At 39.7% G+C, this 14672-nt stretch overlaps 1 protein-coding gene and 1 long non-coding RNA gene across 2 annotated transcripts; both read left to right on the top strand.

Annotated features, from left to right (window-relative positions):
* The first annotated feature begins 182 nt into the window (after nt 1–182).
* Nucleotides 183–3885, top strand: LOC115192004 (C-type lectin domain family 6 member A). The gene is made up of 6 exons (XM_029750091.1): nt 183–431; nt 2551–2658; nt 2761–3072; nt 3182–3321; nt 3429–3538; nt 3635–3885. The coding sequence occupies exons 1-6, from the start codon at nt 320–322 to the stop codon at nt 3801–3803; spliced, it is 951 nt and encodes a 316-aa protein (XP_029605951.1). The 5' UTR covers nt 183–319; the 3' UTR covers nt 3804–3885.
* A 2044-nt stretch (nt 3886–5929) lies between these two features.
* On the top strand, nt 5930–6462 carry LOC115192006 (uncharacterized). Its single transcript, XR_003877856.1, has 3 exons — nt 5930–5962; nt 6088–6204; nt 6341–6462. It is a non-coding gene; the product is annotated as an uncharacterized LOC115192006 (long non-coding RNA).
* The last annotated feature ends 8210 nt before the right edge of the window (nt 6463–14672 follow it).

The raw sequence follows: 14672 nt of genomic DNA, 5'->3' as shown, positions 1-14672 counted from the left end.
TTGTATAATTTGTCTTTATTTCACCTGTGATATATTTCTGTTCTTTATACAAATAGGGAACAGGAACCTCTCTAACACACACACGCACGCACGCACGCACGCACACACACACACACACACACACACACACACACACGGTCTTGTACAACTAACACACACACACACACACACACACACACACACACACACACACACTACATAAACACTTGACCTTTGTCACCTCATTGTCATTTGGACTGAAGTCAGAGCATCACTGAGACAGACAGCATCGACAGACTATACACACAGTACCAGTTATCATCATCATCATCATTGATATATGGAGATAGAAGAGGCCATCTATGTCAATGTAGAGGAGATCAGTGTGAAAGACTGTGATGATCTGGCTGCTGGTTATGAGACTTTACACCAGAGTCCACAGACTGGAACAAGTAAGTGTGTTTTACGGCTTCTTACTGAGAGTTATCATGACTTGACTGACACACACACACACACACACACACACACACACACACACACACACACACACACACACACACACACACACACACACACACACACACACACACACACACACACACACACACACACACACACACACACACACACACACATTCTTTTGATCATAAATAAGAATGTGTAAACCAGACCTACAGTAAGAGCTGCTCTAAAGAGTCCAAAGACATGACAGATTAACACGTAGGTGACAGATCTGAGGGAATGGTGGATGGAATCTGGATGCTGTGGAATGTGGTGTAGAAATGGTGAAACTATCTTGTGAAGTGACTACAGTGAAAATATGAATAACCTTTAGGAGGGACACATTTACTTGATTTACACATTTGAAGCAAAACAAACAACAATGTGAAAATCAAAACGATTTGATAGTCTGAATCAGGGCCGTCTGGAGAATTTTGCATTGTTCAAACACCTGAAACAGCTTTTTCCTGTAATCTAGAGCCATAATCAATGTGCTTAATTCTATGTAAAAAAAATATGTTTATTTTTTTGGTGTTAGGTTCTAATTATCAGAGTAAGAACTCGACGGACAATATGAAAGCTTAAACCAAGTTTATTCATCCCAGAGGATCGAACAGCTGTACCGACAAAAACATGGTTCCACCAGTGGTGGTATACATACCCCACTTTGTGTGGAGTCTCCTCCTTCTCGCTAAACATTGTATCTTTATTGCTAGGCAGGAAAGTAAGTGATACGGGCAATAAACGGTTTCTCTTCCCTTAACGGGACCTGACCTGACCTCGACCCCCTTATCCACGGCTCTCTCCCTTTAAGGACACAAGGCGAGACTCAAATGCAGACACATGAAGCAGATGGTTGAGCTCCGATATTTATTATAATCCAAGGGGTAGGCAAAAGTTAGGTCGGAGACAGGCGAGAGTTCATAAACCGGGTCAGAGTCCAAAACAGTACCAGGCGAAGGGCAGTCTCGAGGTCAGGCCAGGCAGGGGTTCAGTAACCAGATCTGAGTCCAAACAGTACAAGGGGATAGGTAGGCTTGAAGACAGAAGAGGCAGAGTGGTCAGGCAGGCAGGTTCGGAGTCAGGACTGGCAAGGGTCGAAACCAGGAGGACTAGAACCAAAAGAGACTGGGAAAGAATAGGATCAAGGAAACCGCTGGTTGACTTGGCAAACAAGACGAACTGGCACAGAGAGACAGTAAACACAGGGATAAATACACCAGGGATAGTAATCGACACCTGGAGGGGGTGGAGACAATCACAAGGACAGGTGAAACAGATCAGGGTGTGACACTCCCCCTTATCAATGCCTGCCACATGCGATCGTTCTCCCTGACCTCAGTACATTCCAAGCTTCATTGCACCCACCGTAACTCTTCCTCCTACCATTAACTTCTGGTGTAGACCCTAGACTATGGCACCCCTCGTCTCTAATTTAACTAATGATTAATAATATTTAAAGTTTAGAAATCCGAACCCATCACTGCATATCTAAGCGTACCTCTCGAGCTGTCTGCATCCTCCTCTCCTGACTCTTTAAAAATATTCATCAACTAAATATGCTTTTCTGCTTCTCTGCTAAAATCTGGGTAAAAGATTGAAAGGAATGTGAGTCTTATTCAGTACATTTGGTAAATGCTTGCTTTTCTAAAGTCTACCAACCTTGCCAGCATGCATGCCAGCTTAGTTAGACAAGCTAGCTACTCTAACTGAAATGGCTTCTTGGTAGCTAGTTATGAGGTTTGGAGATTGGGAAGCAATCTCGGCTAGCTAAAGCCGACTTCATAAAATTGCTAGGTGGCTAGCAGTATTATAGAGAAACAACAACAACAAATGTACAATCTAAAGCATTTTTTTTTTTTTACATGACAAATCTGAGGGGGCATGGTACCTCTGGTTTGAATTTATTTTCAGTCATATGGAAGTGGGACTGAGATGAGGAAGACAGAATTATTGTTGACCATAGCATCAATTCCTCATTGTATCAGAGGAGCCTTGGTTTGTGAGGTAGAATAGAATAGATAGGATGAGGTCAGGTGTGTGTAACCACTTGTTTCTCTACACCTGCAGGACCGAAGCATGAGAATCAGAACTGTCAGCCTTACAAGCTGGCTACAGTTTCTCTGGGACTGCTGTGTGTTCTCCTACTAACCACAGTCATAGGTCTCTCTGTGCTCCGTGAGTATTCCATTCTCACATGTTGGACTTTAGGTTGAGTGCAGTTATGCGTGTGTAAGAAAGTTAACAACAGAAGGATAACAGCTCTCTGTTCCGTCACAGATGACGATGACTGCAATCAACTGTCCAAAACTCATTATCTCCTAACAGCCAACCACACCATAGAGAAGAAAGAGCTTCAGACTAGTTATGAAAACCTGACTAAAGAGAAAGAACAGTTGGAGAGGGAGAGAGACCAGTTACAGATCCGTTATAAAAGCTTGACTGAAGAAAGAGACCAATCACAAACTCATTATATCACCATAACTGGAGAGAGAGACCAGTTACAAATGCATTACAACTCAATGATTAGAGAGAGAGACCAGTTACAAAGGAAAATTTCCGAGCAGGAGAAAAAGATGTCAGAAGAACTGGGTGAGTATCAATTCCATGATAATAACTGTGAATTTGAGTTGATTGTGACATGTTGAAAATTATTTTCTGGATGTATGACTATATTCATCACTGTACTTTCTTCCTGCAGGATGCTGTCCTGACGGTTGGAGGAAATTCAGATCTAGCTGTTATTACCTTTCAACAGAGAGTAAAACTTGGACTGAGAGCAGAGCAGACTGTATAAGGGGAGGAGCAGACCTGGTGATCATAAACAGCAGAGAGGAACAGGTGAGAGAGCGGAGGAGCAGAAACAAAGGGGGAAATAGCGAATGAGAGAGAGAAACAGAGAGAGAGAGAGACACACAGACTAAACACACCAACTATGTTATTTCCAGGTGTTTCTAAACAAACTGGGAAAAGATGTGCACTTCTGGATTGGTCTGACTGACTCAGAGATGGAAGGCATCTGGAAATGGGTGGATGGAACAACATCAACCACAACACAGTGAGTAATATTTACTTCTTGTAGTTTATTTTTGAAGCGTATTGTTTCTTGAACTAATATTATATTGATATCATTTTCTGCTGAACTGGTTCTTAGGTTCTGGAGAAGAGGACAGCCAAAATATACCGACGGGGAGGAGGATTGTGTGGTCTTCAACAGGTTCACTGATCTGTCTTGGCACTGGGCAATTATTCAGTCATGGAATGACCAGCCTTGCTCAGTGAGTACTCAATGGGTATGTGAGAGCAGACCTAAAGCGTCATAACATAACAAATCCATCCACAACTGGAGAATAATATCTGAATTCCCTTTTGAGTTAGCAATTGTATTATCACAGATTATTGTTGAAGTGTAATTTAAATCTATTACATCATTAGTTATGATTAGTAATGATTGTTCTTATGATTTGTAATGATTGTTGTTATGGTTTGTAATGATTTAATTTATATAATATAGAATTGATTTTTAAGAACCATAGTATTATGAATGTGAAACACTGACCTGAAAGCTAATGTAGTGAATTGACATGCAGGGTCAAATCTAATCTAATCATCTAACAGTGAACTGTGAACAAGGCAAGTGCCATGCTTCAATTTGTGTTTATTTCTTTGTCAGATGGGATGATAATTATAGGCTACTTACTAATTCATTTGAGCTCCTAGTGGATGATATTAAATACATCTTTTGAAAGCTAACAGAACTGAAATGTTTGAATTGTATTGTACATTGCAGGCATAATTTCTCTGTCCATGTGATACATATTATAAATTATTTTAAACCAAAGTGAAAATACAACTGTTATGGTATTTTATTCCACATTGAATATCGTTGTGTTCTTTATATGGATGTTGGGGAACAGAGCCCACACCCCACCTCTCTCTCTCTCTCTCACACACACACACACACACACACACACACACACACACACACACACACACACACACACACACACACACACACACACACACACACACACACACACACACACACACACACACACACACACACACACACACACACACACACTTATTTCACCTCATTGCAATTTGGACTGTAAGGACATTCAGAGCATCGGTGAGACAGACAGTGTACAAAGACAGAGACAGAGCGACAGAGACTATACACACAGTACCAGTTGTCATCATCATTGATATATGGAGATAGAAGAGGACATCTATGCCAATGTAGAGGAGATCAGTGTGAAAGACTGTGATGATCTGGCTGCTGGTTATGAGACTTTACACCAGAGTCCACAGGCTGGAACAAGTAAGTGTGTTTACAGACAATAATGACTGAGAAGTACATTTTGATAAGAGTACACTGCAAACTAAAGGTATTTAAATACATCCGAGTAAGGATGAAAGTCCCAGATCCCGACACCTCAGAATATTCCCCCGAAATCAAATTGCCTTATAAACGGTGCTTAATCGTCCCACATCGGTCATAGAGCTGAGGGGATAGCAGATGTGTTCAGTGGGCCCAAGGGGCAAAGCAGCTTTAAAGAAGTTCTCTGGCTACAACATCAATATAAAGAGGTTTATTATCATCATTAATGAGAAACAGTGAGGCAATTAGTGGAAAGGTTCCTCATTTTTAGATGGACTTCTAATGTTTCAAGCATCATTTTTTAAATGTTTATATATAATTTGGATGGAAGTGATAGTAGAGGAGGACAGAAATACATTTGATTTCTGTTGGAAGACCACAAGACTCAGTTCCTCTTGGTAGAACAGCATTGGTTTGTGAAGTGTATGTAACAACTTGTTTCTCTACATCTGCAGGACTGAAGCGTGTGAATCAGAAATCTCAGCCTTGGAGGATGGCTACAGTTTCTCTGGTTCTGCTGTGTGTTGTTGATAAGAGAATTATCTAATAAAGGTAAATGAATCAATAAACTATGATGAATTATTAGTCATACAGCATGGTTAATGAATAATCAATGTAATAATCAATGTAGTGATCGATTGGTCTGATTAGTTCCCGAAAGTCCAGGAACCACTGGAGAGGGAAAGAAATGTGTGTATGCAATTAGTATAGAGAGCAGGGGACAGATGGTAAAGGGAGTAAAACTTCAAAGGGTTCCTAACCTTGAGGGAAAGGAACAGGCTGAGCTAGAATGTGATAAACAGCGTGAGAAGTCAATGGGGGATGCAGGTCACCAACAGTTTGTGTGTAAATGCATGTGCGTAAGTAAGCAAGAACTATAAAATGACTGTTTTGTTATCCTGACCTCAGAACGTTCTCATGAATAAAGCTACAGAAACCTTTTGCAGAAAGCTGAGTCCTTGCCTAATTATTTAACCCATTGTCTTACAAATCTTGGGCATTAGTCAAGGCGAATTGATTATTGATTATTATCATCAAGATATAAAATTCCTTTAACAGTTGTCCTACTGATCACAGTCATAAGCCTCTCTGTGCACTGTGAGTGTTCAACTCACACGTGTACCTGCATGTGTATTTATGTGTGTGTTTGGGAATGTGTGTGCAAGAACGAGTGAGCCAAATATAGATTGTTGGTGTGTGATCGCTTCTCTTTTCAATCACAGATGATGAACAGTATTACGGACTGTCCAGACTCCAGACTTCATACAACAACCTGACTGAGGAGAAACTCCAGCTGCAGAGAACAGTTTCAGAGCAGGAGAAGAAGATATCTGAGCTTGGTAAGTATTATGTTGTAAGAATGTGAATGTAGGGGATGATATAATGATCAATAGCAATTGTTCTGTATTATATAATGATAGTATATAATAATTGGTCTGTATAGCTGAATTAGCTGTACTCATTCTCTATCTATAGGACCCTGTCCTGATGGTTGGAGGAGACTCAGATGTAGCTGTTATTACTTCTCTAATAACAGTAAAACTTGGAGTGAGAGCAGACAAGACTGCAGAGAGAGAGGAGCAGACCTGTTGATCATAAACAGCAGAGAGAGAGAGAGAGAGAGAGAGAGAGAGAGAGAGAGAGAGAGAGAGAGAGAGAGAGAGAGAGAGTGAGAGAGAGAGAGAGAGAGAGAGCGAGAGAGAGAGAGAGAGAGAACACAACAACACTTACTGCTTTTCTTGTATGCAGCATTTTCTAAATACATTGGGGGGGAAAATGCATTTCTGGATTGGTCTGACTGACTCAGAGAAGGAAGGGATCTGGAAATGGGTGGATGGAACAACACCAACCACAACACAGTGAGTGAAATGCAGAGTAACATATCAATTACAATGGAACAGGCAGAGTAACCAATAATCACTTGTTTTTCCTCCTGCCTTGACTGTTGACTGAACTGGTTGGTTATTAGGTTCTGGAGAGAAGGAGAGCCAAATAATGCCCAGGGGGGTGAGAACTGTGCAGTCTTCAACAGCTTCAGCGACAACCTGGGAATTATACAGTCATGGAATGACCAGCCTTGCTCATTGCTTATCCATTGGGTATGCAAATACACACCTAATAGGCCTACACATCGTGATGGCATCTGCCCACAGGAGAATGTCTGAATTCCATTGTAAAAAAAATACAAAGCAGTGCGTCTCCTTCAAATTGATTCTGACAAGACCTGGTAGGAAAACGGATGACCCATAACACATGTAAAAAAAAAAAGGCCCAGTAATTAGCTAACGATTTGTCATTGTCGTGTGTGTCGGTGGCAGGGAAGTCAGGCGCAGGAGAAACCAACTTGGTGTAACTGGAGTAGTTTAATACATTAAAACAAACTGCAAAACCAACGTACATAAAATAAACATGGGTGAACATAACCGTCACACACCTATACAAAATGTACAAAAACATAGCCACAAACAATCTCCGACAAAGACATGAGGGGAAACAGAGGGTTAAATACAGAGCATGTAATTAATGGGATTGGAACCAGGTGTGTAGGAAGACAAGACAAAACCAATAGAAAATGAAAAATGGATCAATGATGGCTAGAAGACCGGTGACGTCGACCGCCGAGCACCACCCGTGCAAGGAGGGGCATCGACATCGGTAGAAGTCGTGACACGATTAACATTAATAAAAGTTAACATTGAATCTACGTCAGATGTTAATTCTTCAAGTCGGCTGTTTTGGCATGTGTCCAGGATCATCTGAATTCCCTTTTGAATTTACAATGGCGTTTAGATTTCCTCCGACATTAAGATTAATGCTTCCTGCATTTCATTAGTAGCACAAATTGTAGAGAAAATTAATAAGAATCTTTGCAAAACATTCCAGTTAACTATGACTGCCAAGAAAGGCATATAGAAGGTCAAAGCACAGAACATTACAGTAGTAGGTAGAATTACTTAAGATTGCTTAAGAGAATTGATTGCGTTGTAATATGAGAATGCAACTAACCTGGAAGCTGATGCGACATGTAGGTTCAGTCATAATTTATCCATCCAACTGTGGCTTTCACTGTGAACAAGACAGCTGCTTTAAACTGATAATTTCTTTGTCAGATGGAATGATTTTACAAATAAACATTTTAGAAGCTAAGAGATCAGCCATCTTTTAATGTATTACATCGCGCACACTGACAATAAAAGTATTGATCATTTGACCTTTGTTCATGAGCTTTTTCAGAAATCTGTGATGTGTTGCCATAATAACATGCACTCATAGTCAAGATGTTTAATATAATAATGTCACTTAGTCAAATGACATATTCTATCAATAACTATAATTAAGTGAACCAGAGCTTTGTGCTTTAGCAAGGTAATTATGGGACCAAGTCAATTCCTCTGGTAACCGTGGGATAATCTACTCATGTGATTGGAAGAGAGAGTGTGCACACTGTACTGTACAGCTGTAGGTGTTGATTCAGGCCAGTGACCTAGCCACTGACCATTCTTCACCATTTTCCCTACGGATCCCGGGCTTGAGCCCCTCTATTTGTGTGGCTATTCTGAATAAAATCTACAAATTGTCCAGTATTTTATTCACCTCAATTGAACAAAATACAGCTTTAATTCTTTACATTAATATTTCGTAAAAGAAACCTCTCTCTCTCTCTCTCTCTCTCATATATAGAGTGCATAAACACATTTGTCACCTCATTTCAATTTGCAAATGCAAATAGTCTGGGTATCCATTTGATTAGCTGTTAAGGAGTCTTATCTTGGGGATAGAAGCTTGGCCCCAGGGATGTACTGGGCCGTACGCACTACCCTCTGTAGTGCCTTGTAGTTGGGGGCCGAGCAGTTGCCATACCAGGCAGTGATGCAACCAGTCAGGATGCTTTCGATGATACAGCTGTACAACTTTTTGAGGATCTGAGGACCCATGCCAAGGCTTTGTTGTGCCCTCTTCAAGACTGTCTGGTGTGTTTGGACCATGATAGTTTGTTGGGGATGTGGACACCAAGGAACTTAAAGCTTTCAACCTGCTCCACTACAGCCCTGTTGATGAGAATGGGGGCGTGCTCTGTCCTCCTTTTCCTGTAGTCCACAATCATCTCCTTTGTCTTGATCGCGTTTGTCTTGATCGCAAGGTTGTTATCCTGCCACCACACGGCCAGGTCTCTGACCTCCTCCCTATAGGCTGTCTCGTCGTTGTCGGTGATCAGGCCTACCACTATTGTGTCGTCGGAAAACTTAATGATAGTGTACAGGAGGGGACTAAACACGCACCCCTATGGGTCCCCCTTGTTGAGGATCAGCATCACAGTTGTGTTGTTGCCTACCCTTACCACCTGGGGGTGGCCCGTCAGGAAGTCCAGGATCCAGTTGCAGAGGGAAGTGTTTAGTCCCAGGGTCCTTAGCTTAGTGATGAGATTTGAGGGCATCAGGGTGTTGAACGCTGAGCTGTAGTCAAAGAATAGCATTCTCACGTAGGTGTTCCCTTTGTCCAGGTAGGAAAGGGCAGTGTGCAGTGCAATAGAGATTACATACACTGTGGATCTGTTGGGGTGGTATGCAAATTGGAGTGGGTCTAGGGTTTCTGGGATAATGGTGTTGATGTGAGCCATGACCAGCCTTTTCAAGACATTATAAAAAAACAGCGATGAGGACATAGGGACATTTTATCAACACAGACGTCGACACATTGCACTGAGAAAAGGAAACACGTTGCTGTTGGATATAAATGGAAATATATGTGTACTCAAATGAAAGATGTACTACATATGGAGGGGACATGGAGACATATTGCTAACACTAACACACTGCTAATACTAAAGGCATGTATAATAGTATCACCTGTTATAAGTATGTATGAAACACTGCAAACGCTGCAATGTTTTATAAATCAATCAGAATTATGTTCAATATTATCATACGTTTCATACAAAACAAATTCATTTTGAATTGGAACCAAATTATTTACTGGAAATGGTAGTAGAGGAGGACAGAATTGCTGTTACTGTCTGTCTGTGTGTGGTTGAAGACCACAGCCGATAAAATATAATATTAGGAAGATGTTCCTAATGTTTTGTACACTCAGGGTATATTTAATAAACTAAGAGAACAGCAGTGATTGAAATCATGGGGTCCTAAATTATTGTATTATTGTATCCAGCATTCTGAAAATAAATGCATTGATTGTTTTTTGTTGTTGCATATACAGTTGAAGTCGGAAGTTTACATACACCTTAGCCAAATACATTTAAACTCAGTTTTTCACAATTCCTGACATTTAATCCAAGTAAAAATTCCCTGTCTTAGGTCAGTTAGGATCCCCACTTTATTTTAAGAATGCGAAATGTCAGAATAATAGTAGAGAGAATGATTCATTTCAGATTTTATTTCTTTCCTCACATTCCCAGTGGGTCAGAAGTTTGCATACACTCAATTAGGATTCGGTAGCATTACTTTTAAATTGTTTAACTTGGGTCAAACGTTTCAGATAGCCTTCCACAAGCTTCCCACAATAAGTTGGGTGAATTTTGGCCCATTCCTCCTGACAGAGCTGGTGTAACTGAGTCAAATTTGTAGGCCTCCTTGCTCACACACGTTTTTTCAGTTCTGCCCACAAATTTTCTATAGGATTGAGGTCAGGGCTTTGTGATGGCCACTCCAATACCTTGACTTTGTTGTCATTAAGCCATTTTGCCAGAACTTTGGAAGTATGCTTGAGGTCATTGTCCATTTGGAAGACCCATTTGACCGAAGACCCAAGCTTTAACTTCCTGACTGATGTCTTGAGATGTTGCTTCAATATTTCCACAATTTCCCTTCCTCAGGATGCCATCTATTTTGTGAACTGCACCAGTCTCTCCTGCAGCAAAGCACCCCCACAACATAATGCTGCCACCCCCGTGCTTCACGGTTGGGATGGTGTTCTTCGGCTTGCAAGGCTCCCCCTTTTTCCTCCAAACATAACAATGGTCATTATGGCCAAACAGTTATATTTTTGTTTCATCAGACCAGCGGACATTTCTCCAAAAACTACAATCTTTGTCCCCATGTGCAGATGCAAACCGTAGTCTGGCTTTTTTATGGCAGTTTTGGAGCAGTGGCTTCTTCCTTGATTAACCTTTTAGGTTATGTCGATATCATACTTGTTTTACTCTGGATATAGATACTTTAGTACCTGTTTCCTCCAGCATCTTCACAAGGTCCTTTGCTGTTGTTTTGGGATTGATTTGCACTTTTCACACCAATGTACGTTTATCTCTAGGAGACAGAACGTGTCTCCTTCCTGAGCGGTATGACGGCTGCGTGGTCCCATGGTGTTTATACTTGCGTACTATTGTTTGTACAGATGAACGTAGTACCTTCAGGCGTTTGCAAATTGCTTCCAAAGGATGAACCAGACTTGTGGTCTACAATTGTTTTTCTGAGGTCTTGGCTGATTTCTTTTTGATTTTCCGGTGATGTCAAGCAAAGAGGCACTGAGTTTGAAGTTAGGCCTTGAAATACATCCACAGGTACACCTCCAATTGACTCAAATGATGTCAATTAGCCTATCAGAAGCTTCTAAAGCCATGACATAATTTTCTGGAATTTTCCAAGCTTTTTAAAGGCACAGTCAACTTAGCTTATGTAAACTTCTGACCCACTGGAATTGTGATACTGGGAATTAATTATAAGTGAAATAATCTGTCTGTAAACAATTGTTGGAAAAATTACTTGTGTCATGCACAAAATAGATGTCCTAACCGACTTGCCAAAACTATAATTTGTTAACAAGAAATTTGTGGAGTGGTACCTCTACTGGTATACCTTCAAGCCCTGGTGTTTTTCCAGACTGAAAATATTTTATTTCCTCAAAAAGTTCCTCTTCTGTAATATGGCCTTCACACAGGTCTTTCTCTACATTTGTTAATTTTATATTATTATCATTATTAGGAAAGAAATCCTTACAGTTAATATAATTCAGTGGAAATAGAGGAGACTGAAAATAAAACATATGCTTAAAATATTTTGCTTCCTCTTTCAAAATATGATTTGGTGAATCATGGATAACTCCATAATTTGTAACGAGTTTCTGTCAATTATTTTTGGTAGAATTTCTATGTTGAATATTCAAGAAAAAAAAAATCATTTTTCAGCATTTTCCATCCAATTCGCTTTATTTTTGTAATACATTACACTTGATAGTTCGTGAATAAGTACCTCCATTTCTTTTTGTTTTTCCTCTAACCTATTTTGTGCCTCTATAATACAGTTTCATTACCATCTACCTGCGCTGTTACTTCCTCTATTTCCTTTATTAGTCTAATCTCTTTTGACCTAAACTGCTTTTGTTTTAATGATGAGTATTGTATTGAATGGCCTCTAAAAGTACATTTCAAAGTGTCCCATACAACAAGGGGATCTGCTGTACCTATATTATAGTTAGTTAAGAACAAATTGTCATCCAATAGGCTTTGATTACATTTCCAATATCCCCGTCCACGTGGAAATTCTGTAAGAGTTATATGGAGGCCAATTAGATCGTGGTCCGATCACATTCGGTCTCCTATTAATACTTTTTAAAAATGTTGATGCCAGAACGAGCAAGAACGAGACCAGGAAGTAATCAAGACGGCTAGCTTGATTAAGCCTCCTCCATGTATATCTCACCAGGTCAGGGTTTTTCAACCTCCATATATCCACTAGTTCTAATGTATCCATGATCTTTGTGATCTCCTTAAGTGCTTGATGGTGATAGTTTGTAGAATGATTTCCTTCACGATCCATTGAGGTACTTAAAACCACATTATAATCTCCCACCATTATAATAGGTTATTTCGTTGCTTGTGAGCTCAATAGATTATTATATATACTTTCGAAAAAGTGTGGATCATCATTATTTGGCCCATATAGATTAATTAGGGAGATCTGTTTTTGGTCAAATAGCACATTTAAAATAATTCATCTTCCTTGCGGATCTGTTTGCACAGTTTTCACAATCAGATCAAAATTTTTATTAATTAGTATAATCACCTCTTTTGAGGTTTTTTTGCCCATGACAAAAATATATTTCTCCCTCCCAGTACTTTTTCCACCCAACCTCATCTATATTTGTAGAATGAGTTTCCTGTAAACAATAGATATTATAGTCTTTATCTTTTAGCCATGTAAAAATGTATCTTCTTTTTTTATGATCTGCTAAGCAATTACAATTATAACTTGCTATACTTATATCCCCACATAATGACAACCAAGTTTCAATTATACTTACCACAACCAATGTTTGTAAACTTACCATTAAAAAGCACCATGATGATTAAGTGTCATTATAGCTGTACCATAATAAGTTGCACTGTTAAGCAAACTGTAGCTGCAACTTTGTAAACCTCCAATTGTCCTAACATTCCACCCACTGAAACCTCCCCCCATATCTAGGTCTGTTGTCACTAAGACCATCAGACCATCTCACTGACTCATGACACACCGTCGCGTCCTAAGGCAAACCCTTGGCCGCCAAATGGCGTTGGCCAGAGGGAAATATGGGCAGTCCCATGATAACATAATTATCTATGAGGATGCTTAAGAGAACTAACCAAATAACATGGAAAACAGTCAGAAAAAAATGAGTAACAATAATAGATAATATTAATATAAATAATAACAGCACAATCTTATACATGCATGCTCATATTTGAAAGTCCGAGCAAGGCTATAAGCATGTCAGCCCAGCCTGCTCAGTTCATTGGATTCAATTGTTCGAAAATAATTTTAAAAATTAAGAGAAAACAACCTAAATATATCGCAACGCAAGACGAGTCCTTTTTTTATGTCCATTACATGCAAGACATATTTCCTGTAGTCTTCATTATATCCTGTTGTATTCCGACAAAAAAAGGAAGAAGGAAAAAGGAACAGATTCTAAAGGCCGCAAATGACTGCAAGTAAAAATTTGTCTTAGGGATCACATTATATCCTGTTGTATTCCTGTTGTATCGTGCCATGGCTGTGCCAGAGCCGACCGCAAGCCAACCCCGGGCACTCCCTTATGGGAAGGCATACTTAAGTTAAACTCACGATCGATTCCGACACAGCCACGGCACGACAGCCAAGAACACATGCAGTACTGACAATCCAGAGCAAGTAAACCTGTAAAACCAACCCTCTCTCCACATTATGTGTTTTATTCCAGGGTTGTTGCTCTTTCACCTCGGCTGTTTTACACCTAGGCCTATATCATTAGGATCAAGAATATAAAAGGTAGGATAAATAGCTTATATAGAAATATATAATATACCTTTCTCTCGCTTAGAGAAGTGCTTCCATAAGCCAATTATTGTATTAGTTCTACCGTTAACTGTAATCACTTTATCCCAGTGTTAACCAGCCCGCCACACAGTAGAGACACCAACCCTGTTGACAATACCTAATTCATCCATTTGCCGGTTTGTATCAGAAGAATAATCATCCTTTACATTTTTTATATTGAGATGTATTTTTGAAATATAAAAGGATCGTCTAGGCCTATTCCAATAGAGAACCTAGGCAGGTTTTAAATGATATAATCCTTTATCCTATAAATCTGTTCATGTTTGTTAAGTTTTATCTAAAAAGCTAATCGTTCGGATTCACACGGCGAACAAGGGCCGCACTATATCACAGCTTTTAAGTCATAATATACCCGACCTCTACAATTAGGACATATCATATTAAACAAAAAAAAACTACGTTGGAATTTCTAATGTACAATCTTCAAATTAAATAGATAAAAAATCATGAAGAAAAAAACCTCACCTTCCCCTAAATCAAAACCTGATATTACATGC

Source organism: Salmo trutta, chromosome 4 (assembly GCF_901001165.1).
Source record: "Salmo trutta chromosome 4, fSalTru1.1, whole genome shotgun sequence".
Lineage (NCBI taxonomy): Eukaryota > Metazoa > Chordata > Actinopteri > Salmoniformes > Salmonidae > Salmo > Salmo trutta.
Note: the sequence above shows the minus strand (reverse complement) of the source record. Positions and strands in the feature narration are given on the sequence as shown.

Coding starts and splice junctions, on each gene's coding strand:
- LOC115192004 (XM_029750091.1), top strand. CDS start 320: ATGGAGATAGAAGAGGCCATCTATGTCAATGTAGAGGAGATCAGTGTG. Junction 2,659..2,760: donor CATAGGTCTCTCTGTGCTCC/GTGAGTATTCCA, acceptor GTTCCGTCACAG/ATGACGATGACTGCAATCAA. Junction 3,322..3,428: donor TAAACAGCAGAGAGGAACAG/GTGAGAGAGCGG, acceptor TGTTATTTCCAG/GTGTTTCTAAACAAACTGGG.